General features: G+C 51.1%; 1 protein-coding gene across 1 annotated transcript in view; it reads left to right on the forward strand.

Annotated features, from left to right (window-relative positions):
- Positions 1-21014: 21014 nt before the first annotated feature.
- FGFR2 (fibroblast growth factor receptor 2) overlaps positions 21015-26058 on the forward strand; it is a 101332-nt gene continuing 96288 nt past the window's right edge. The window contains exons 1-2 of the mRNA XM_012642382.1: positions 21015-21479; positions 25270-25531. Of these exons, the coding sequence (XP_012497836.1) occupies positions 25366-25531 (166 nt within the window). The 5' untranslated portion in view covers positions 21015-21479; positions 25270-25365. The remainder of the gene's footprint in view (positions 21480-25269; positions 25532-26058) is intronic.

The raw sequence follows: 26058 nt of genomic DNA on the forward strand, positions 1-26058 counted from the left end.
CTTTACGTACCGTTCCCAGAAGAAAAGAGCCCCAGTGCATGGAAACAGATGGAAACAAAAGGTAGGGCTGTGATGAGAGCTTCCCAATCTCAGCAGGCTTTGCTAAGAATCACAGTGCGTGCTGCAGGACGGCAGCTCACATTTCAGCCTCAGAGTTTTGCCACGGTCCGTGACCATCCGTTTGAGAAGTCTGGCCGTAACTTAATTCTGTAAATCAGCATCCCCTAAAAGGAGATTTTTTTTTTTCTTTTTTTAGCTGGGGGGCTCTGCCGAGCCTTTTTTTTTTGGCAGCCCGGCTTGGAAGTGGTGGATGCCTTTTGCCCTCGTCAGATCCATAAAGACTAAATTGAGAGATGACAAACTTTAGCCTGTTTAAAAGAAACTCAGTCCGTGTGTGGACGCCTGACAGGACCCAGGGTGTGCTGGAGATTAAAAAATGTGATGATCACACTTTGTTTGGGACTTGGGAGCGGGGGAAGTGGAGGGGAATTGGATAATTTCTTAGCAAGTAAAGGCACATGTAAAGCATAGATCTGAAAGAAATTCTGTGAACACATTTTTACAAGCGGCATACTGAACTGACTTGTTTCAGGGGGAAACTTGGTTGTAAAAAATTCTGTTACAGGTAATACCTCTTCTGTGACAGCGGTGTGCTGACTGCCCGCCATGGCCAGGGATGAGAGGCACCCAGGAGGGTCTTGGGAGACAATGGATGGAGCGGTAGACACTGGGGAGACCGAGAGGTGGGTAAAGAGAATGAAGACACATGCAAGCAGGCAGAGTGAGGAGAAGGAGGGTTTGGTGCCACAGATGCAGTGGTGTGCTGGTAAACACTTCACTGGTTCTCTAAGAAAAAAAAAGTCCTGATTTGTAGTGTTCGCCAATTTCCACGGTGTAAATACTCCCACTGTGGCCGATTTCAGTCTATCCCTGTGACTTCTCTAAACGTGGCCTTGGCAAGAGATACGTACAGTTGGCTCCTGTGAACCAGGAGGAGCCGGCTTCAGCTCCAGCACACACGTGAGATACACAGTGACTCTCCCGGGTTTGAAAGAGCCACAGAAATGCATCTCAGGGTAAAGGACTTGAATGGGGAAACCTGTTAGGTGGAAACTAGGTTCAGGTGTGTAGTGGGGGCTGCCACTCATCATTGTTCACTGCAGGCAGGACATTTCATTCAGCAGAGATGTTTTTGGGTCCCTTCTGAGAGTTTTCATGACTCGACAGGGGGAAGTTAGATCAATGTTAGTTCCCACTGGATGGCAAGCGATACGGCAGGCAGAGAACGATGGCATTCAGCACACGCTCATCTGGGAGCCGCAGTGTACCACCCACTGTGTCAGGCACAGCATCTCTCTGAAGAGCTGACTCTCTAGAAACAGACATAAACAAGTCATTATACTATGATAGGGCCATGAATGGGAACAGTTAATTCTGCCCTGGTTGTTGGCATCGTGTGACAATAATTGGGATGAACCAGTGAGCTCTAACACAAACGTGCCGCAAGAAGACAGGTGAACTGAAAGTAAGTTGTGGGTGTCACCAAAATCAGGATGCTAACCATCATTCACAGTGTGAAAAACCACAAGGCGGCATCTTACTCTTCACTGCAAGAGAGTTCAGGCCTGAAGGAGACAAACTATTCCAATGCTGGCAACCACATTTGCTGCTGTGTGACCCTGGGCAAGTTTCTTAACTTCTCTGAAGTTCACTGCCATCTTTTGTAAATTAAGACCTTACAGAACCTTGGTGGGGGTTTGAGGCCACCTCCTCATACCTCCTCTCAGCAGTGTTCATGGAGAAAACAGCTGGGAGCTTAGCACCCCCAGTGCAACCCTGAGCCCACAGGGTCAAAACCAGCGTGACCCTGAACCAGTGTTCCACTGATACGCAGTGTGACTTCAGTTCACTCTTCACCTGTTCAAGGTTCACGCTTCAAATGTCAAAGAATAGGTCGTGTTTGATGATCTTTAAGGATTTCCTCTATTTAACAATAGCTAGGCTGACCACATCTTCATTTGCTGGGCCAGTGCTGGTTTATATATCTGCTGTTCTGGTCTAATTATTATTGTGCCCTGGTCACTGTTGAAAGTGTCCCTGTTGGGCAATAGTGTACATGGTCACCTTGAACAGCTAACATTTTTCAAGTACTTCCTCCGTACAAGATAAAATGCTTTATAAAGATGATTTTATTTAACCACTTCAGCCTACGAAGACGTAAGTTTAGACGCCTCGGGTCACACAGATAGAGCAGATTCTCAGACCCAGATCCTAGATCTGTCTGAAGCCAATGTCTCAACCGCTCTCAGCCTCTATGCTTTACCACCTCTGTGTCGTTCGGTCACTCTGCAAATATTTATAGAGTGTCTGCTATTCTATTCTGGTCCTGTGGTTCAGAAGAGCTTTCCAGAAACAAGTTCAAAAAGTTCTGCATATGAAGTTGGTTATTGCTAATAAGCTAAAAGCATCATTAATTAGGCCCATGCCGTGGCACACGCTGGAAGACTTTCATGCACGTGTGGCTCATGCACGGCACATCAGGCACCGGGCAGCGCTCACAGCGAACCAGCTTTGCCTTTTCAACGTGATGCTTTGGGGAGGCCAAACTAATCTGAAACATTAGCTTAAGAAAGCACCAATTAAGTAGGTGTGTTGGGTGCAGGGCATGTTTCTGCTCGATAATTGTTCTTTATCCTGCACAGATGTGGGTCAGATTCCCAGGGATGCCCCAACCCTGATGCCAGAGAAAATCCCAGCGATCTGTGAGGGGCTCGAAGAGGCAGCACAGCCTTTCCAGGCACAACTGGGTTGCTCGACGCAGGGACTTCGAGACAAAGAAGCGCAGTAAAGCATCCTGTCGGACGGAGGGTGGGAGAGAAGGTGGGAGGTGTAGGTTCCGCACTCACCTGCGGTCGTTTAGGGAGAGCCCCCCTGCATGTCAGGCGCTGTTCTAGATACCGATTTTGAGTGATGTTTATCGAAGTCTTCGTTCGGCATGACTCCCGACTGCTCACTCTCACTGCTGCCCTTTTGTACACGGTGCCCTGAGTCCCTACACTACAGGCCACTCTCGGTTGGCTTCCCCCAAACCTGCAACTAAGGGTCTCGGTCTATCTTAAGGCTGGGTAAACTCCAGGCTGCTAGATCTGACACACTCATTATATTAACACCATCTATTTCCCCTGGTCACCACCACGATGTCGCAAGGAAAGCAGGGCAGGTGTTTTTGGCCCCATACACACAGAGGACCACCAGGGACCACAAGGGATGGGAGGGTAGATGCTTGTTAGGATTTAGCCAGGGCTCAGGTGCCATCACGTCCGAACGTGTGCTCCTTCCGCAGCACCCTGGGGACCTGAGGGCTGGGTGCAGCTCTCAGGGACTCGGGCAGGAAGAGGTGGAACCGAGGTGGGTGAAATGGCTGGGTGAGAGATACATCTCGTGGTTTATGATCAAGTCCATCTCAAACCCAGCTTCATCCTAGAGCTGTCCTGTCCCTGTCACACCACATACCCAATTGGAAAGGAATTTTTTTTTAATGACACAGGCAGATTTATTTGTTTAAGTTTCCCAACAGCCCTGGCAGCTGGTCAAGACACCTCTGAGCTCTACCACAGCTCCTGCTAAAGCCACTCGGTTGGGTTTGCAGGTCAAGCTGCACAGCTGTCCTTGGGCTTGAAGTTCTGCAGGTCTTTGCAGGCCCCTCCCCGGCTCCGCTTAGATGCCGTCCTTGGGGAAAGGGCCTTCATTGTCCGGGCTCAGCAAGGGGTATTCCACGTGCTATGGCCCCTGGACCAGCAGCCCAGCACGACCTGGGAGCCAGTTAGACATGCAGCATCTCAGGCCCTACCCAGAATTACCGAGTCAGCCTGTGCATTCCCATGAGGCTCCCACGAGCTCCGTGCACACACTGAAGCTTGAGCGGAGACAGGCTTTGGCCCGTGGCTGCCCGCTGTAGACGGTTAGGATCCAAGGCCAAGAAGGACGAGGCCCCTCACCTCTTCTCAACCTCCATCACTTCCTGTTTCTTTCACCCTTGTAATTTATAATCATTTTGTTTATGTATTTACTTGTTTGTTGTCTGTCTCCTTCAGAATGTAAGTTTTACGGGGTCAAAGACATTGCCTTGCTCAGTGCTGAATCCCTGGGCCTCCCCCAGAGCCCTGCGAAAGCAGGTGCTCAGAAAACATTAGCAGGTTGGCTGGTGGGTTGAAGGAATGAATGAGTGGATGAACAAATGAAGATGGGGAAAATGGAATGAGGAGGGAAAGAGGTGGGTGGGTCGGTGGACACGATGGCCGTCCTTGTCTTGAATTCCTTACAGGCTGCTGTTGTCATTCTCACTCTTCTGTGAGCTTCAACGGCACAAGGCTACCATTCGTGGGAGCGCGACTGGAAGCGGGGTAGAGCTGTTGGAAGAATTCTCCAGTCACTTAGCGCTGTGGCTATCATATTTATTTTAGCAGGGAAACCCTTTTGTACATGAAATCTGATGCAAAAACCCTTCCTTAGCACCTTCCATGCACGAAACTCTTCTGCATCTCCTCTGTCATGGTGGGGCTTGATGGGTCATCAGAGTGACGCCATGGCCAACCATGCTCCTCCAACAGGGCTGGCCTCTCAGTAATGGGGGCAGCACTTGAGTCCTCCCTGGAGCCCAGCCACCTTCCCTGGCCTACACCAGGTGAGCTTTTTATCCTGCTGAATAGGAAACAGCAGAACGGTCCCTAGAACCACAGTATGGCTGGGGCACCAGAGCCTGCTCCCTGAGGGGATCTCCCTGCCCCCCACTGCCCAGCCCCAGGCACCTCCTTGTTGCTTCTGAAGAGCTCAGTGAGAAGGCAGGGCCAGTCAATCCCTCCTACCCAATTTCGCAGATGAAAAAACCAAAGTCAGAGAGGGGCAGTGACCTGCCTTTGGCTCCTCAATGGCTGAGCTGGGGTGGCAACTGCATCCCCTGGGAGACGCAGACTCTCCCCACCACCCTATTTGGCCGTGTCTTTTGGCAAAAGAAAAATGCTAAGCAACAGTGAGTCACTAGATTGATCGGCTTGAGGGACCAAGTCACGGAGGGGTGGCTTGTTTTTCTCTGTGGTCAAGTGTCCATTTACTGACAACTCTTTGTAGATATTTGGTGGCTAAGTCACCATCACTAGTGTGGGACTGTGTGCAATCAAATCACCACAGCAGACAGCACTGGCCCTTGAATCATTTGTTCATAATATATTATTAATACTCTTTCAGATAGGACTTTGGCTGACAGCTGCAGAATCAAAATCATTGTGACTTTTTACTGATACACGAAATGGATGACATGGTCACGTTTGCAGGAAGGGGCCCATTCTTGCAGGGCGCTGGTGTCTTCTATGGCCCTCCTCACACTTGTAATCGCCTGTTCAACACCTGCGTTCCCACCCGACTACACACTCCAAGACTCCCACTGGCCGCTGTCCCCGGCTCTGGCGTACCAGGTGCTCGATGAATGCTGGTTGAATGAACGACCAAACAAACCTATTGTACAATCTGGTGAAACTTGTCTGGAGTTTCTTGGTTAGTTATTGCAGATTTGTCCACACAATGTCTTTTTATGAAATGCTCCAGTAACCTCCCCAACGTGCCTTGATGTAGAAACCGACCATCTTTTCCATTTCATTCTGCTTGGTTTTCAATTTGCTTTAAGAACACCTTGCAAAAGAAAGTAGAAAAATACGTGGAGACAGCTGGTTGCTACGCTATGGAGATGCACGAGCACTGTGGCCACCCAGCGCCGTGGAGCTGCGGCTTTAGCTTTGCCTTCGTGTGCACTGGAATCGCCTTGTCAGGGAGAGACCACGTTCTGGAAATCTGGTGTAGGTTTCACATTACTCGTTGGGGAGGCTTTAAAGCTATTTCTGACATCCACACCCCTCCCTCTCCTTGCCCAAGGAATTGATGGACTGGCCTCCTAGGTATGCAGGGAAGTGCTTGGGGTCCAGCTCAGAGATGTCTGCTGGGCTAAAGATGTAGGATCTGCAGTCTAGGTACATGAAATCAGGCAACGGTAGGTGGAAAAAATTTTTTTTTAAGTTTTAAAAGATAAGTTAAAAAACAAAAGCAAACATACGTCTCTCTCTTTCCTGTGCATTTTCTATCTATGTAGCCTTAACTTACATGTGAATTAAACCAAAGGATTAAGCTCCACTTTATTTAGTTCACAGTGTTGTCACTTCTCATGGCAAACAGGTGCGGAACAATGTGTTTGGAGCTTGAGATTGAGAGCTACAGAGAGGAAGTGGGTTTCCTAGTCTGGTCTCACCAGTAGACCCAAAGTAGGAGTTTGCAATCAATGAAGACATCCAAACTCAAAAGGAGAAAAGAAAAAGGCAGTTAGACCAGGTCAGTGGGGCTTCAAAACCAAGCACCCACCCCATCACAATCTCTCACATGAGGAAGATGTTTCTCCCGTTTCCACGACTCTGTGCCCCAGGTCGTTCATCTCTCTGCCAGTTGTGATATGACTGATCCTCCTGCCCAGCCTGTTGTGAGTCTTCAGCCCACAAACTGGGGTCTTTAGCACCGTAATGATGTGGCCAGAGTGGAATGTCATTCTCCATCCCCCTAACGGTGACCACCTGTGGTGAATTAAATATGGTATCAAGGGGCAAAGGCTCTTTCTAACTTGCTTTGTTCAATAGAATGTGCCAAAAGTAATGTTGAGTAACTTCCAAAGTTGAGCTTTAAGAGATTGCAGCTTTTGTTTTCACTTGCTTGGAACACTCCTGCTTAGGAGCCAGTCCTATGCTGTAAGAAGCTCAAGCTTGGTAGAGAGGCCATATGGAGGGAAACTGAGGTGTTTCTGCTGACTGTTTCACCTGAGCTCTCAGCTGCCAGCCATGTGAATAAATGGGAGAGTGGTCATTCCAGCCTGTTGAGCTTCCAGATGAGTGCAGACCCTGGTGACAGCAGCATAGCACAGAAGAACCACCCAGCTGAGCCCAGTCAACCTGCAGAATTGTGAGTGACAATAAGTGGTGGTTGTTTTAAGCTACTATGTTTTGGGTGTTATAAAAGAATGAATAACTGTGAAACTTAGTGATGGGTTTGTTAACAAGATTTCTGAAGGCAGAGAATGTATTTTTCTCATTTCTTATAAAGTGCAGTATTTGGCCAGGATGTAAATTTCCAGTGAGAACTTGACCTGATTGGTGATTTCTTCAATGTTAGAACCAAAGGGACCCTTGCAGACACCTTACCTACCTTTCATTTCACAGGCAGGTGACCTTCCTTTCCCCCACATCACCTGGCAAGCCCTGTCCTCACTCTGGCATTACAAAGTCCTTCTTCCCTGTGGTAATCTCCTCAAGCTATTTTCACGGTGTGGATTGTATGTTATTTGCATATCTTTCCCACCTCCACCTCCAACCTGTCGGCAACATCTGGATGCTTTTTACAGTCAAATCTTGGTTCATGTGGACAAAATGCCAAAGGTTGTCTTTATTCATCTTCGACATGGGGGAGAGTTTAGAGAGGGTTGGGGAACCCAGGCTGCTTCCCGTAGCTAGATTCCCTGTGGCTGCTCCAAGCCTCACGTCTGGGAGCCCCATTTTAGCAACACCCCAGGCATCCTTGCCCATTCCAGGGATGCCTAGAGCCTTCGGAACTAAAGGGATGTCAACACACTGTTATTTCAAGCAAGCCTCCATCACTGGGGCAGGAAGGGAGGCCCTGAGGGAAGGATGGGAAACCTCTCACGAAGGGACACGTGGGCACAAGGATCTCGGCTGCTGGCTGACTGTGGATGAGCCTGGCTGCCACATCTGCCGAACAAACTTAAGAAGCCAGATGCCACCAAACCAAAGTTCAACTTTTGCTACTGCCTCAGGGCAGATCCCCTGTGAAGCAGACTCTGAGGTGGAGATTTGTGCACAGGGAGCTCCCTGAGGGGACTTTCTGGAATCCCCAGCCATGGAGGAGTGAAGTGAACTGTGCTTTGGTCACAGCAAAGGCACCCTTGGGGCTACTGTGGCCCTTCAGAATTGTCTCTCTTGGGGTGAGGGGCCAGGCCTTTCTGTGCCCCGACCCGACCCCAACAACTAGGGTGACGAACCGTCACAGGACTGAGAGGGCTCCTGGGACGTGGGCCTTTCAGTCTCAAAACTGGGGACAGTTCTGGTCACCCTATGGACAAGTGTCATTGGACATGGACTGTCCTGGGAGGTGGCATTGCCTTGGGAAGGGCAGGGGCTTCTCCTCAGCAGAGGGCACTGCCCCGTGAGGGACCTGGCTGAGAGTGGTCGCTGCCAGCTCTCACGGCAGCTGACGGGGCGAGCTCCTCTCCCCCAGGAGCTCGGGAACACAGCTATTTACTTGTTTCCTCTCAGAGTTCCTGGCGGTGCGCACATGAGAGCTGTAACAGGCCCAGACTTCTTTCAGGGTGTTGGGATCACCGCGGCCCCTTCCACCTGTGGGAGGCAGAGGGCACAGGGTCTACGGTCAGCACTGAAGGCAACAGCCTTGTTCAGTCAGAATGACCCTTGGAACTCTCTGGAGAGGGTTTGGAGACTGTGCTCTTTCTCCTCAGCCCTCCACCGCCAGGTTTTCCTCCAGGCTGGAGCTGATCTCGCTCTGTGAGCCCCAGTGCAGTGGCAAGTTTGACGTGGAAGCCAGACTGTCACCTCAGTGCCGAGGTGCTGACATTGTGGCCAGAGCTCAGGAAGCTGTTGGAGGGAATAGTGATTCCTGATTCCCGATTTCTGTTGCCGCTGCAGGGCAGACCATAGCCTAGGATGACCGTTCAGACTCCTGCCTTCCCCTCCTCTCTCTTCCCCTCTCTCCCTTCCTTCACCACCCTTTCCTGGCGCAAAACCCTGAACTCTAATTTAATGCAACCCCACTCAATGGTAGAATGACCCTCCACCTGGGAACGAGACCCAGACTCTGTGTCCCTTTCTGACACCTACTATGCGAGACCCCAAGGCATCTCTGGGTTTCCGTTTCCTGAAATCTGGCTCCTGTGCCCCCTGGACCGCAGGCCTCTTGAAGATGGCCACTGTCCTGCTCACCACTGTGTGACCAGCGAGCACCAAGAGCAGGCCCAGCACCAAGTGGGCACCCAATGAGTGAATGAATGAGTGAATGAATGAGTGAATGAATGGCCGCCTTAGAGGGCTCCCAGGGGGCCCCCAGGGGAAAGCACCTGGTGAGTGACACCGCAGGGATACACGTACCCTCTCCATGGTGGCTCAGATCAAGGCAGGAAGAGATTAGGTCCTGTGATACCTTTGTCCACCCTGAGACTGAGAAAGGGTGAAGCCTAGAACCAAATCTCCTCTTCTTCTGTCTGCATGTCCCAGGAGGGGACAGACGCATGGGAGGTGGCAGATGCCTGCCTAAGGTCCTTCAGAGTCACAATAAAGAGGCAATCCCAGCTTAACAGTGTCAGGGAGCCTTTCATCTGGCTTACCTGGCCTCACCTGCGCTGGGCTGAGGCTAGCGGCAGTAGCTGGGAGCCACAACTCCCAGATAAAGTGAAGAGTCACCTGGCTTGTGCCTCAGGCCTGCCTAGACTCAGCCGGTTGCTGTACTAGAAGGATCTGTGGTGTGGACTCTCCCTCCCCCATGTCCTAACAGGGAGCATTTCCTCAGAGCGGAACTTTTACACACCGGCCCGTAGGAGGGATCCATAAACCAGGTTTATTAACCAGCTGAAAGGCGAGTAGTTGGGGCCAGGCTTGACACTAGGAAGATGCAGTCAAACATCACCATATTTGTTTATTTTTTTAAGTTTCTGAGCGAATGTATATTTCTGCATGTTTAGAGACTGGCAGCTCTGGAAAATGAAGTTTATTTATCCTCCAGATGCGCATCACCTAACTCTGACCTGCGGGGCCGCACGCTCTGCAGCGGAAAGGTGGCCCCATTTTCTTGAAGGTGCTGCCCTTAGCCGGGCCTTGGGGTGAGCCTGAGGGAGGTAGACAACCTGCTTATCGGGGTGGGCTTGAGATCAAGCCTCAACTGCAGGTGACCGCGGCTTCCAGAATCTTCTCTAGCAGCCTCAAATCACTTCCAGGTCTTCATTTCTTTGTTCATTCAAAACATGATTCATCTTTCCCAGGCCCTGTGTTAGACTCTGGCCGTTCCCACGTGATCAAACCGGTGGCCCCTTGGAGACCTTTAGCACCAAGGCAAGAGCCTGGAGGGCCAGTGTCCTAAGGCGGGGGACGGTGACGTCCCTTAGGGCATCTTTCAACCCCAAACGAGCCTGCCTGTGCTTCCGTTCCCTCGGCAGCAACAGCTGTCCCTTGTCCTCCAAGCTCTGTTCCCATCTGTGCCTGGGGAAGTGAGCTTAAGGACTTTTCCGGAAATGAGGAGAGGTCAGGATGCTGAAGTGTTTGGAAGGCATCCTACGGAATGACTGCCGAGGCCTTTGCTCTCCACTAAACTCTGCCTGCGGCTGGGGACGGCTCTGTGTCTGCACGTGTTCGAATTTATTAAATGTGGAGGTGCTAAAAAAAACAGAGTGAGATTCCTGGACCGCTGATGGAAACTAGCAAACCTTTCCTCCTTTGCATTTTAAGGCCAACCTAATGAATGTGCAAAGGTGGTAATCAGCCAATAGCCAGAGTCTTCTGCGGAATGCAGACCCCAAAGAATGATGGCCCCTGGAAGGCTAACTTGGCAAGAGTGCTTGGATGTTATTGTTTTTCTTTCTAGGAAGAGCAGTTCATGTTTACAAGGCAGATTGTTATCGCACCAAGATAGGCAGAGGGTGTGTGATTTCTTGCCTGAAAATTGCTCTTCTTCTGAACCTTCCAGCCACGGCCTCAGCACCTGGCTTTATCTTCACTTCTTCCTGGCAGGGTTGAGTTTTCTACCTGCATTTCCTAATGCACAGGCTCTGTTTCCAGCCAGCTGAGCGGCACAGCCCCTCCACCCCACCTTGCCGACGGTGCAGTCCATGAGGGGTGGCCTCCCAGAGCCGTTGGGACTTGAAGTGTGGCCAAGATGTGGATTCGGAAGCCCAGGAGAAGGGAGAGGCGACTATAGGCAGAGTAAAGGGCTGGGGGTGACTTTGCACACAGCGGGAGGGGGGCAGTCAGGAAGGCAGGCCAGGGGAGGCATGGTGTCCCCAGCCTTTCTCCCGCATCCACTTGCTATCAGGATCCCTGCCCACAGAGACCCAGAGAGGAGATGAGACTTGACTTACCCATTGCCAACTGCTACTGTTTATTAAGCCAGCCAAGGCCAGGCTCCAGTGCTAAGTGCTTTTCCAGCATTCCCCGTGCTGTGGGTTTAATTATCTCCCAAAATGTATGTGGAAGTTCTCAGCCCCAGTATCTAATGTAACCTTACTTGGAAATAGGATCTTGGCCCGTGTCATCAAGTTAAGATGAGGTCGTTAGGGTGGGCCCTCATTCAATATGACTAGTGTCCTTACTGGAAGAGGGAAGTTTGGGCTTGGCATGCAGGGAGAATGCCAGGTGACCACAGAGGCAGCAAATGACATGCAGCAGCAGCAAGCCGGGAGATGCAGAGGCTTGCTGGCAACCTCTGGAAGCCACAGGAGGAGAGAAAGTGTCCCTCTCTAAGGCTTCGGTGGAAGTGTGGCCCTGCTGACACCTTGATTTGGGACTGCTAGCCTCCAGACTGGGAGACAGCATGTTCCTGTTGTGTTGAGCCACTCGGTTTGTGTCACTTTGGGAAACTGATACACCTTGTTTTACTCATGTCACCCCATCTGTGGTGGCCAGAATAACGGCCTCCCCCAAAGACATCCATGCTCTAGTGCCCAGAATCTGGTAATAGAGACTTTGGAGATGGAATTAAAGTTATCTTAAAACAGGGAGATTATCTGAGGGGAGACAATCTAATCCCATAAGCCCCTAAAAGCAGAGAATGTTCTCTGGCTGGAGAAGGGATGCGAAGTCAGAGGGACTCCAAGTGTGAGGGGGCTCTCTGCCACCTCGCTGGCTTTGAACATGGAGGAGGGGCGCGGAGAGAAGCTCCCCGCGACACCTACAGGCAAGCGGGACCCGAGCTCTACTGCCCAGGAACTGGCTTCTGCCTACGGTGAGGAACGTAGCCCTGCTGACCGTGGGGTAACAAATGCGTGTTGTAGGAGAGGAATAAACCATCCATAAAACAGATGTGGCACAGATGGGGGCACAGGCACCGAGGCAGGTAACCTTCCCGAGGTCAGAGAGCTGGTCGGCAGAGACGCTGCCGTGGGAACCCAAAGTCCACACGACCTCCCTGTCTGAAGCTGAAGGAACGTGTGGCAAAGGTGGATGATAGGTAGAGAGTCCAGACATGGAGCATGGCACTTGATGTGACGTGACAGGGAGCCAGCCGAGAGGAAAGGGGGAAAGGAGGGGTGGGCAGGGGCGTCTGTGGCCCCCAGCGCTGGCGTAGGGGTGGTACCAACAGCCAGCAGCTGACACTGAGGGATTGCTGGTCATGAGAAATCGCTGGGCCCAGTGGGCTGGAGCGGAGAGCGGCGCTGGAGCTGGGAGACAGCAGAGCAGCGGGCGGCCTGTCTGCCTCCGCTTGGACCACAGGTTCCATTTCAACAGCCGCTCCCCCCACGACGGCAGAGATTGGGGCGGAAGAGCCGCGGTGGCAGAGGTGGCTGCTATCACACACCTCGTTGCCAACCCCTCCAAGACCCTCACGCTAATCCATTAAAAGCCATGATCATGGTTGCTTGGAAGGTAGTATGCACTTAATAAACGTCAGCCACCAAGCACCCACTCTGCGACAAGAGGGAAGTTGCCCTGGAAATGGGGAGCCCCCCAAACTTGGAGTGGCCTGATGAATGAGCGGGATGGTGGTCCCCACCTCTGGGCAGGGCGACCCGCAGAGAAGAGACCAGAGGAGGAAGCTGCCTCAGAAGCCTACAGGTCCCTATCCCGGACAGCTTCAGTGAGCCGAGGACGGATGCAGGCGTGGTGGCTTTCACAAGAGGACAGCCCAGAGCTGGGCACTCACTTGCCTTGGTGGGAGGGGAGCCCGAGCGTGCAGAGGGGGGGTCTCAGCCTTGCTGTTGATCCAGGTGGAGAGATGCCTCCACAAGCTGAAAATGTGGGCCGCCTCCACGCAGCAGCCCGAGGTAGCCACACGCCAGGCCCATTGGAGGCCACTGCCACCCCAGGTCCCTGCAGGAGCCCGCGCGCCAGCCGTCGGGCAGGGCATTCCGTTCCACCCCAGCTGTGCCTTGGGCAAGCACCTGGACGCCTGCTGCAGATACGCCTGGACCCGATCGCTAGTTGCCTGCACTGCCCGAACGGCTGCGGGGCTGGGCCGGGACCGGCGGGACCGCGCCTCCCCCTGGCACGGCCGCCCCCTGGATTCTCGCCCGCCCTCTGCGCGCGGGTCGCCCGCGGCCACACGGGGGCGCTGGCGCCCGTCGCGCTCCCCGCGCCGGGCCGGGAGAACAAAGGCAGCCCGGGGACCTGGGCCTCCCTCACCTGGAGCCACCTGCTTCCCGGGCGCCGGGCCCCAGCTCCAGGCCAGCATCCGGCCCCCGCGAAGGAGTTAATTTTTACTCAACACTGCTCTGAGAAATCTGTTAAAGAAATCGCTCTCCCTTGATGGCCTTTCTCCCCAGCCTGGGGACAAAATACAAGAGCTCTGGGACTCTAAAAGGGTTACTGGGTTTGTGGTTTTACGATGTGTGCTGCTCTGTATTCTCCGCTCCTTCCCCGAGTTTACCAGGATCCTGGCAGCATCGTTTTTCTCCCCTTTGGTTTATTAAAGTGAACTTCTTTTCACATTTGGACGAGGTAGACACACGCCCTCGGGAAACTGCAACAACCCAAACGCAGAAATCAGGAGAAAAGAGGAAGGAAAGCACCCGGAAATCAGGTCCCTTCAAGGAAGGTAACTTCCCACACGCGGCTAAACTGGCCTTACCCCAAATGGCTTTTCTTCCCTAACTTCTAAATAGACCTCACTGACTGCGTGCAAAACCCTATGTGCCTGTGCTTCTGTGCACTTACGCAGATGCCCTGATTAGGAAACCCCCAAAGAAGCTAAGTTACAGTCATCACTCAGCAAGTACCTGCTGAGGGCCTGCGCGGTCCAAATGCAGCTCAATAAACTGCCCCCAACCAGCCAGGCAATGCCAGGCGCTGGGAATCCTGCAATGGGAGATGCAGGCTGGGCCTTTCTGGGTCTTATCATTTACTGGTCCCCAATGAACGGCTTTCCACCAAAATTGTTGTCCAAGGTCAGCTTCTACTGGACGTTCCCTAAGGGCATGTTCTTCTTGATTCAGCAGGCGGTTCTCCCTCTGGGCTCACAGCTCAGAGCGCACAGCTGTGAGTTTCCGAGGATTTGAGGGAGCAGTAATCCTTGCAGAGAGGAATTTAGGGCCCACAGAAACTTCCACTGAGACCGGAGGTTGCTTAAAGGGGACCCCCAGGATCACAAGATGACTCTGCAGGCCAAATCGTTTTCATTCAGTCAACAGAAAGCATTGTCTTTGTTGAACAAAGACCTATTCTGTGTATCTCCGGCACTGTTCTCATTCTTAGGAGTAGAGTTCTCGTCCCTTACCCCACTGGTAAGATGCCCATGTCCAGGGCACTGTCCAGGTGATGCTGGGACCCAGGAGAGGAAGGCAGGAGCTGTTCCTGAGGACTCCTCTGACTATGGAGGCCTTCTTGGAGGAGGAGGTGGGAAGCAGGGAGTTCTTCAACACAGCCCAATACAGCATCTGTCGTGGTGAGCATGCCTTATAATAGCTGCACTGTCCAATTTGGTAGCCCTGACTTTATGTGGCTGTTGAGCACTTGGAATGTGGCTAGTGCTACTCAGGAGCTGAAGTTCAATTTTTATTTAATATTAATTAACTTACTTTTAAATAATCGCATTGGCTAGTGGCTACCGTATTGGACAGCGCAGCTCCAGGCAGCGATGTAGGCATGAGTGGGGTGGGAACAGAAGAGACGTCATTGCTAGTCTCATCCTAGTTTGCCACACGCTGGCTGAAGCCACTTGAATAGTTTCTCTCCAGGGCTCTGGGAGGCCTTGTGGTGGTGGAGGTGGTCACGATGTGTGGAGGGCGGGGGTGATGGAATGCCATGGAGTCTCACAGCCAAGAAATGACAGGTCATAAATTGCCTTAAACAGCAATGGGCCAGGGATTAGAGGACTTTTCCGGTAGATACTCGTTACCAGTGGACAGGGGTCAACAGCAGGGTGCCTGGACTATGGTTTCAGAATACTTTAAAGTAGACGTTGACTTCCTGTAACACCAGCTCAGCCCTCAGTTATGGGTAAAGGACAACTTCTAGCTTCTTTGGACCTCTAGGTGGAGGCAGGGAATATTCAGAAATCATAGACATATTTATCTTTTAAGCTAGAAGGGGGACACCACGATTATGTAAAAGGAGGTGAGGCCAGGGGAGGGGGTGGGGTGCAGCATGTTCAGTGACTTTCCCAGAATGGCACAGTTAGCCTTTGACAATGTTGGGATGAAAACTCAGGATGTCCCGGCCCAGTGCTGTTTCTGCTGCACCACATTGCTTGTCAGACACCTTGAGACTTTGGGCAGTGTAGACATTGCATCTAGCTGGTTTGGCCATCCAGATATTAGACCAGTCAATTTTCCTGGGTATGTTCAGACTGGCAGGTTCCAGGAGCCAAAAGTAGGAACTTGCCTGTGACCAGAGGGATGGCAGTGCTGAGACCAGAGTCCATAAGGTCCTCCACTGGAGTGTCCCCAGGTTTTTATTGTGAAATTATTTACACACTCAGAAAAGTTGAAGGAATAGTGTAACGAGCATTGTATGCTGACAACTATATAGTGTCGAGAGTTAATAATTTGCCATACTTTATCTATGTGTTTCTGCCCTTTTTTTCTGAGCTACTTGCAAGTAAATTGCAAACACCAAGACACTCAATTCCTTAAACCTTGGCATGGATCTCCTAAGAACACAGAAAGTTTCCTACAAAACCAACCTGCCATAGTGTTACCTAAGCAAATTAACAGAAATCACTAATATTAATATTACCTCATATCTGGACCATATTAAAATTTTTCCAGTTCTTCCCTCACCACTATCTTTAATAGTGACTTTTGCTTTTTTTGAACTAGAGTGTAATCAAGTCTCCCAAATTGTCCTTCCATTGCATTTTGAGCAATAGACCCATTTACGCATTTGCAAATGGCAAATGTGTCGCAGACTTTTAAGTCTTAATTTCTCAAAAGCAAGCCTTAGCAATTTTTAAGAACTTTCCACTCCTATTTGTTTTTGTATTATTCATAAGAATCACTAAATGAACCACAAATTGGCCCTTAATTCTTCCCCTATTTTGAAGACTATGCAAATTCAGCTGATGAAACTCTAAGTGTGTGAAAGAGATGTCTGACAATCTTATGCACCTGAAGATGCACCTGAACTTGAAAGCACTTTGAAACAGTAACAGTAATAATAACCCTCACACAAATTCTTTTTGGAGCATTTGAAGGAGGAGAAGTGGGCTGAACCCATGGCGTGTAGGTAATTATTTTCTGGAAATAGTAACATTTTGAGAGGTAATGACTGCTACTCAAAATATCTCTGTTCTACAGGAGTGGAATCACCTATAAAGAGCCCAATCACCTGGCGTTGGGCAGGTGAGACTCACCCGGCATGGTTGACTTGCTCTAGTGGCCACTGCAGTGAACCCTAGCCAAGAGCACAGACTTCTGGGTTTCCTTGCGATTAACCAGCAAAGTGGCCTTGAGCCCACTGCGTCCCCTCCCTGTGCTCTGCTTTCCTTGCTTGTAAAATTCAGGGGTCGAACAAACATGATGGTCTCTTTTGGATTTAATATGCATTTCCTCACTTTTCGGCTGGTCCCCTTGGGAATACCAACCCATGCCACTCAAGCCACTCGGAAATCCAGTGAACGGTCATAACAGGCACACTGGCAATTCTTATTCAGATGTTCCTCATGATTTTAAAGAAGTTCTTTCCTTGAGCACAAACTTGTCCTCCAGTGGGAAAAGTGCCTCTGCCCTGCCCTGCCCTCGCCATCCCCAGGTGAGCAGTGGGGACCAGAGAGCGTTGCAGTGCCTTCCATTTGGACGGCCATTTGGATGACTTAGATTGCATTCCCAGGATGCATTTCTTCTCAGGGGGTCTCGGGTAGACACTGTCAGGCCGTTCATCTGGGCCAGGAGGGGGGATGGGGAATTCAGCACTAATGGCTCCAGACTATGTTAAAACCAGATCCATAATAATAACCAGAGACTGTGGTGCTAGTAGGTTCTAGGCTTTTCACAGAATTGCTTTAGTCCCCCCAGTGGGCCCAGGAGGTGGAAAGAATAACACAGCAGTCCCCCCTTATCCTTGGAGAATGTATACCAAGACCCCCCGTGGATGCCTGAAACCTCTGATAGTACCAAACCCTGTATATACTATGCTTTTCCCTATATGCACACATCTATGGTAAGGTTTAATTTATAAATTAGGCACAGTGAGAGATTAATAACAATGACTGATAATAAAATAGAACAATTATAACAACATACTATAATAAAATTTATGCGAATATGGTCTTTCTCACTCTCTCAAAATACCTTGTTGTATTGTCCTCACTTATTTTCAGACCACGGTTGACCTCGGGTAAGTGATTGAGGGGAACTGAAACCGTGCAAAGGGAAACTGTATGGAAGGGTGGGCTCCTGTCTATGGCTAACAATAATCGGAGAAAACACGGCCTTTCTCACGAGCCCAGGAGTTTCTCAAAACCATGAGGAGCATCTGAATAAAAATGTCTGAGTGCTTGTCACGTCCTAACTCATTTAATCTTCTCAGTGATCCTATTAAATACCTGCGAGATAGGAACTCTTATTTTCCTCATTTTCCAACTGAGAAAATGGAAGACTCAGAGAACTCATGTAACTGGCCACAGGTCACACAACTACTGAGCGAAGCGCATGGTGACACCTAACCTTTCACCTAAAGAAAGCCATGCCCCTTCCCCTCAAAGGGAGGCGGCACTTCCAGAAGGACTTTGTCTCCAGGGAAGTCTTGGCTTTGGGATTCAGGCCCCGTTCTAAGTTTAGACTCATTGGTGATGTTTGGTAGTGGGCTCAACGATTTGGCTTCAGTTAAATGCCACAAGCTCTCTGAAGATGGGCCCTGGCTGTCAGGGGATCCAGACCCTCCTCTCATGCCAGGAATGAGGGGACTCTTACCATAGGCCTTGGAATATTCTCCACCCCTCCTTTGGAGAGCTTCTTTTATGCCTGGGACTTTATTGAGCTGTAGCTTAAAGAATGAAATTCCGGGGTTTGCAGGGAGCTCGCATCCACATTGGAAGGCTCAGGAGCACTTAATGTCAGCAGCCTTTATTCATCCAACTTCTCTCTAGGGTGAAGGAACAGCCACCCATTAAAAAACAAATTATTAAAAGAAAAATTCCAAATCTTTAAAAAAGGCCCGTGGCAGCGAGCATTCCCACCCCTTCCCTTTTCTCTTCCCATAACCAATGAGCTTGCAGCACAATTTGTTTCTTGAAACTTTCGGGACATCAGAGTTCTGGTGTCCTCATTTTTCTTCCTTCCCATTGATGTATCATTACTAGAGTGAAAAAAGAAGGGCGTCTCGAGGGCTTTTGAAAAAAAAAAAAAAGGGTGACTACTCAAGACATTTTGTAAAGGGGGAAAAATTGCAAAGAAAAGGGCCCTCAGTAGGGGGTGCAGGGGCTGTGAATGTGGCCTTGTCTGGCGGTCCTTTCAGCTGAAACCTGGTGCTGGCGTTCCGTAGTTCAGTTCAAACTGTCACCTTTAGTTCTTGCTGGCTTTTCTGCCCTCTCCCCAGAACCTCAACAGATTGGGGCTTATTTACCTATTCACACTCCGCCGTGGAAGCTCATTAATAGGCTTATTAGCAACACCATTCATGGGAGGCCATTGACAAAAGGGGTTCCAGCCACTTGAAGAGGGAAGAGAAAAAAATCTGTAAAGAGATTATTTTCTCATTCAGAAGGCTCGTTGGTGTGAAGACTTTCCTGGACCGTCTGAGGTCACTTGAAGACTGAATACGACAACAGAATTGATTTTTAAAAAAATAATTCCAAACATGCTTTTTGCTTTTCTCAAAACGGAAGAGTTTCCTGTCGTGGGCTTGCAGGTTTCCCTCCCTTCACAATGAGCACTCGTAAGGCAATAAGGGGCTTTTGATGGATTGGTGTCTTTTCCTCTCTATAAAGGGTAAATTCTGCAAACTGTGTCTGGACATTAAAGTAGGTGTTCTTATTTGTCATTTTCAGGGGAAGGCTTCCTTTCCATTCAGCGTATAAAGCCATTGATGAATGGGGGACAGGGACAGCAGCTTCCTGCACCATTAATTTATGTGAGAATGTGTTAACAGCACTTTCAATGGCTGATGGGCTCTTGCAGGATGGGAAAGGAATCTGCCTGAGACACCAAGTTTCCCACTGGTGGGGAATGTAAAGATGTAGGTGCCAACCTCTGAGCAGGCAGACATGCAGCCCCGTCCCCTTTCTGAGACTGTGAAAACACATGGGTATGGTCAGAACAACCCAGGTGGGAGAGAATAGCTAAGTGTCACCTGGCTGAAGTATATGTTAATTAAAAGGCTCTGGGACTGATCCAGGTTAGAGGACTTGAGCAAAAACATCCTTTTCCCACCAAGCATATAGATGGATAAATTTGCCTGAGAATCAAACTATTATTTTTGTTGTCAGATTTCCAAAATACAATTTCATAACTGTTTGCTTGAGGCACTTAAATGGATGTTACTTCTGGCTTTAAGTCATTTGCATATAAGTTTTCTATGCTGTATTGTGAATAAAAATGATTTTCTAATCAGGTGGCACCTTGAAAAAATATTTTTGTCAATGTTATGAAGTGTGCAGTGTTAGTGACCCGGGTTGCAACTGCATTTCTAAATGCAGGAAAAGTCGATTTTCCACGTTAGTTTTGTTCTCACTGCTCCATCTAGGGTTTAGTGACCTTTTCTAAAGAAAAATAATTAAGGTTTTTATCTGTATGGTCTTGAACCTAAGCATGACTGATCAGGAGCTGGGTGAATGAAGGAGAAAAAGTATATTTAAAAATAAATTATCCTAAAGACACAGCCTAGTGAAAGGGTAAAAGGAAAATATGAACTTTCACCAGTTACAGCTTGATGTTCAGTTGAAGAATCGGATTTCGCATCTAAGATTTTGAATCTAAGATTCAGAGAGAGGAATTGCTTTGCTCCAGATCATACAGCTATTATGGCACAGTTCAGTCTTTAGACTTTTGAATTTCTTTTTATTAATACAAATTTGTATTACTAAACAACACATTTTGTTGCAGGTTTTGACTTTTTCTAAGAGCCACATTCAAAGTGAAGCTCTGTCAGTAGCCAGCTGTGTGATTCTGGGCAAATTACTTAACCTCTCTGATCCTCAGTATTTTAAATCAGAAACTGAGACTATTACTCTGCAGGGGGGTCGTGCAGATCAGATGCAATCATCTATTTAGTGTGCCCTGCGCATAGTGGGACCTCCATCAATAATCCGTTTGCCCCCACTCTCATTTCCATTGTTTAGAAGGACTGAAAAATGCTATGTCCTGCAAATATCCTCAAGTTGCTTCCTCTCCTCCATAAGCTTCAGTTGCATTAAGCTTTTCCCCGCAGTACCATGTAGACGCATTTTAGTCTCTTTACGGGGAGAGCAAGGGGAGAGCGTTGTGTCATTTGTTTGCTAACTCGACAGAAAACCACGTAACGCAGCCACTCGGGAGACGCTGGCCAGCCCATCTCGCCAGGGGGGAGGGAGGAGGTGGCGCAGCGCGCGGACCGGGCCTTATTGGGAGGATACCGTGGCATCCTCCGTCCCGGTCGCGCCGGACCCTCGCCTTCCCGGCCGTGTCTCCCGCGGTTCGGAGGCGTCGGGAGCCGCACGGGGCTCGGGCCGGGCGCGCGGCGCTGATTGGCAGAGCGGGCGCCGCCGTCCAGGAAACGGCTCGGGTTTCAGCGGGGGCGTGACCCGCGCGAGGAGGAGGCGGCGGCGCGGGCGGCGGCGGCGGCGGAGAGCGCCGCGGAGAGCCGAGCGGGCGGGCGGCGGGTGCGGAGCGGGAGCGAGCGCGCGGCCGCCACAAAGCTCGGGCGCCGCGGGGCTGCATGCGGCTACCTGGCCCGGCGCGGCGACTCCTCTGCGGGCCGGCGGGGGCCGGCCGCGAGCCCCGGGGGCCGGGAGGCCGCAGCTCTCCTGCGCGCGCTGAGCGTTCGCAACTTGCAAGCAAAGCTTGGTGGAGGAAACGCCGAGCCTGAGTCCTTTCTTCCTCTCGCTCCCCAAATCCGAGGGCAGCTCGCGGGCGTCATGCCCGCGCTCCTCCGCAGCCCGGGGCGCGCGTGAAGCCTCGAAGCCTTGGCACCGGCGGGGACGCAAGGACCACTTTTACTGAAGTTGCCCCGGAGCTCGTCGCTTGCTCCTCCCGACCCACGCGGGGCGCGGGACAGACCCATCGCGGAGGAGCGTTGCCATTCAAGGTAATCGCAGTGCCGGACGTCTTGGGGAGCTTCGCCAGCCGGGAAGGCGGGCGCCGGGGAGCCGGGACACCAGTGTACTGTCCCCAGGCGGAGGGCGCGGGAGAACTGGCATTGTGCAGGGCGCTCCCCGTCCTCGCTCTTCGGCTGCATAGGTGATGGGGGAGGTGGGTGCGTGCCGACGGCTGGCGTTTGGGAAGTTCTGCCTCCTCCACCCCCATCCAGATGCTGACATCTGCCTCTGGCGCTGACACCCCCCTCCCTGTCAAACTCCGACAGGCGCAGTCCCGCCGGCTGGGCGTGTTCCTCCGACCCCGGAGCGGACGGACCAGGACTGTGCCTGCCGGTAGCTCAGCCCCACAGACCAGGCCCCAGAGGGGCATCTTTGGGGTGCCCCGTCCCTGGACCGGAGGCGCTCCTGCCCTGTCTTATTCTGGCCTCGCGAGGGACCCTATTTTGGGAAGGAGCTGCTGGGGCGGGGCCGGTGACATCCCCGTTGGGGTGGCGATGGACAGGGATGGCACTTTTGGGGAGGCGGCGGCCCTGGTTCCCGGATTTCGGGGCCGGGCGCCCCTGCCCGCAGCCGCCGTCGGCGCTGGAGGGAGCGCAGCGCGCCCGGGGCTAGGGGGCGAGCTGGACCGACTTTTCCCAGTTCGCTCGCCTGCTCTGCCGCAGCCGCTCGGAGATGTCGAAAGCGCCGGCGAGTTCTAACTTGCGCGCTCATTCTTTCGACGGCGGGGCAGCGCCGGGAGCCAGCGAGGGCCCTGCGTGGCGCGGGCTCCGACCCCTGGCTGGGCGCAGGAGGCCGGCCCGGGGGCCACCAGCTTCTGCCGCTCTCCTCGCGGCAAACTATTCTCCAGACCTTCCTTCCTCTGTCCCAATTCAGTAAAACCTACCCTTAAAGGCAAACCTGCTTTCACACTCTGGGCACCCATTATGTGTTTGGTGTGAAACGCTATCAACATTTAAAACTCCATTGTCCCCCTAGTCCCAAATCCCTATAAATCTTCCACTGGCCTCGACTCATTTTCATCTGAAAAGCCTGTTTAGTTTGAATAGAAAAGCAATCAGGCGCCCCTCTCCCTCTCCCTGGAATGTCAATTAAAATGCAGATTTCTCTGAGCTCTTTAGCGCCCCGAGAAGGGGGAGAAAAACTGGATATTCCAGGCGAACTAATGAAAGAAGTGCTGCCCTGAGACGGGGTGCTGCGGAGCACCCCTAAACTGCTTGCAGGTGCCCGTTGGATTGCGAGCGTTGGTCGGGAGAGGACTGTGGTCCTGGGCCAGCCTGTGTTTTTTGAGATTTCGGTGTGTTGTAGAATTTCCACTCCCAGACTTGAGCCCTGGACACCTCCCCGCCCTACTGAGTGCTGGGGAGAAGCAGGGAGCCCAGCACCCTGACCTTGCCTGGCGCTGTTGACTTTCCTGATGTGAAACCTACCGGGCAACAAAACGCCAGGTGCTCAGCGTGGGGGAGCTGGCAGCAGATGGATCACGCCTTAGGTGGAAGCTCTACTTGGCGGGCACCAGTGGGCACCTTCTTGGAGGGTGGGGGGTTTGGGAACGTTCCGGTAAACTGAAGAGCCCAGCGCAGGGCTGGCATGGGGACCACTCCCTAGCCAGGCTCTTCTTGCTTGTCACTTTGCTTGTCTTTAGGGGCAGGCTTGTGCTGAGGTGAAAATGGACGGGGGTTTGGGGAGGTGGCCGTGAAGAGCCATCCATCAGAGGGAGGGTGACAACTCCTCCCGCGCAGGCTGAGAAGAGAGTTCCCTTTCAAGGGGAAAAATAAACACGCTGGGGCTTTCACTGGGGCTCAGACTCCAGGAAGGATTATGGTATTGAAGGCAGGAAGCCGGGATTGTGGCCGCCAGCAGCATGCTGGGCCTGTGTTCCCAACACGGAGCCTCGGGACCTAATTATCCTGCCTAGGAGGTCGCGCCATACTTTTGTCCACTGGGGTAAGGGACTGTGCAGACCTGTCGCCTTAGGTCTCCGCCTTCCAGAGATGTGGGGAGGGGGCTGCCCTGGGCCCGGAACCGGAAAGGGCCGAAAAGAAAAGTTCCAAGGCAAACCGGTGGAAATCCAGGGGCAGGGGGCTCCGTCCACCGTTCTCCATCTAGAGCTAAGGAGGCTTCTCTGGGCAGGGGTGGGTGGGTGAAGTGGTTGGTGAAACGGCCTGGGGCGAAACCTCTGTGAGGACTCTAGATTGTTCCTGAAGTCGTGTTCAAAGTAGAAAATTCCCCTGCATTCTGGAAATGCTTAGTAAATCAGTGAGAATGTTTGTGTACTTTCCTCCCACATGTATGTAGAAATAGATTTGGAATTATCTTTTGAGGTTCTTGATTTTAAGAGGAAAGAAATGTTAGGGGGAAAAAACCCGTCAAGCAATCTGAAAACACAGCAATCTGACAGCATGCACGTACACTTTTCTTGTTTTTGCTGTGAATCATACCGTTTTCGCTGGAGCTTTCTGTGCTGAAGAGGTTTTTTCTTCCTCCTTTGGAAATAGTGGCACATCTTTTCTGCCCTCACCCACTTTAATCCTCAGTCGAGGCTAAAACGAGCAATTTTCATGGTAGAGCTTTGGGGAGGCTCCAGCAGTGTTGAAATCCTATGTCAAAATTTGAAACATCAAGTCCGGTAAACAAAAATCGCACGATTTAGAGAGTTTTTGTATTAAAGGCCTCTCCACCCCTAATCTTCTAAAGTTTGTGCATTTTGACTTCACACGTAGCCACTGAGGTTACTGAATGAATTTAAAGTTATTTGGAATATTTTAAACTTTTTTGGAAAATTCTCTTTCCCTTGGATGAAATTCTTGAACAGAAGTGTAAGTCGAGTGCCCCCTTGTAACTTCCATGCTGAGATTTCAGCCAATAGGTTAGCGTACTCAGTCATTGGTCCAGTGGCATCCCATGACAGTAATTTACAGATCATCGTTATTAATAAACTCCTGCATTATTCACCAAAGTTTGCATCTGCTCTGCTTCTTGACCCCCCTGCAGAGACTGAAGACATTTAGGGGGCCTGGGCTGCCACTTAGTCACAGTGGAAGGGAGTTCAGGCTTCGAATACCTTTTTGGTTTGGCTGCTTTGAATGCATCTCTGTTCTGTTCATTCTTCCTAAGCGGCTGCCTGGCGAAACGTCGACATACGCTTGTGCACTTGAAAATGAATCCTGACAAGTGTAAACTGGTGGGAATTTTTCATAGCCTTCCTGGGATTCTTTTGATTTAGCTGATCTCTCTCGCTGCTTCCTGAGAACCACAGTGAGGGTGGAACAAACCGCTCAGCCCCAGCCCAGCAGAAATGCGGGTCTGTGAGCAGACGCCTCCCCAGTTTAGCTTTCTAAAGCCTGGTCGGACTGAGAGAAGTTAACGAGGTTGGCTATGCCAACCCGAGCATTTTTAACTTGCTTTTGTAGCTGCCCTTGAAACTAAGGTCACGTTGCTTCTGCTTTTTGAGAGCGGTAGAAGCGACAGCGGGTAGTGGAAGGGAGCGCACTTCTCCTAACCGGAGCGGCCGCGGGTATCTGTTGGCATCCTGTAGCTTCTGTTTTATCCTTGTCTTTTTTAAAAGTATGCTTTTAAAAAGATGAGCCTAACACGTTTTGTGGACCTGTTTGGTGGAGACACCTGGGACCCCGAGGCGAGGCTGGAAGGCTTTTGCAGAGAATGAAAAAGAACTCCGTTTGCACACATAGGAGAGGCTGAAAAATGGTTTTATTCCACTTGGGTTTCAGTGAATTGGGGAAGATTCCACTGACTCGCCAAATCTCTTTCCTTCTGTGACAGCAGAAGCAGTAGCAGTAGCAGCAGCACCTCGGTCCCTGAGCCCACCGCAGGCGGAAGGCATTGCTGGCAGTCCATGCGCGTGGAGGAAGTGTGCAGATGGGATTAACGTCCATATGGAGATATGGAAGAGGACCGGGGATTGGCATTGTAACCATGGTCAGCTGGGGCCACTTCATCTTCCTGGTCGTGGTCACCATGGCAACCTTGTCCCTGGCCCGGCCCTCATTCAATTTAGTTGAGGATACCACATTAGAGCCAGAAGGTAAGTTATTTAATTTCGCTTTCAGGGTACCAAGTTTGTTTTGGGATTTGGCTTGAGGGAAGTGGCACTTATGTCAAGGCCTGTTTTGGAGTCAGCTGCCCTTGCGTTGTAAATGCAGCTTATAAAAGCACCGGGAGAGGGTCTCTCCGCTTTCCCCGGGCCAGAGATTGTGAGAGAAGGTTCTTAGCTGCAACGCTGTAGGTGGAATGGTATAGTTTGCTGGTCTCTTGTTGTGTGTTTCTCTGTGCTGGGTGAGGAGGCAGCAGCAGTCCACCTTTATCCAGTGCCCAGGAGAGCTGTGGAAGGGACCGGCCGTGGGAGGGTGGAGGATGAATGCCCTCTGTAGTCTCCTGCAGCACCGTTCTTACTGGAGCGAGAGTCTTGCTTACAATGTGAAGAATTGCTATTTTCTGACAAAAGGAACCTGTAAGGGAAATTGCCAACATCTGAAATGCTGACGTCTTATTTTCATTGTTTAAGGAGCAAAGAAGGTTCTGAAGTTCAGCCTGGAGAGAGGCTTGACATAT

This window comes from Propithecus coquereli, unplaced genomic scaffold, assembly GCF_000956105.1.
Source record: "Propithecus coquereli isolate 6110/MARCELLA unplaced genomic scaffold, Pcoq_1.0 Scaffold179, whole genome shotgun sequence".
NCBI classification, from domain to species: domain Eukaryota; kingdom Metazoa; phylum Chordata; class Mammalia; order Primates; family Indriidae; genus Propithecus; species Propithecus coquereli.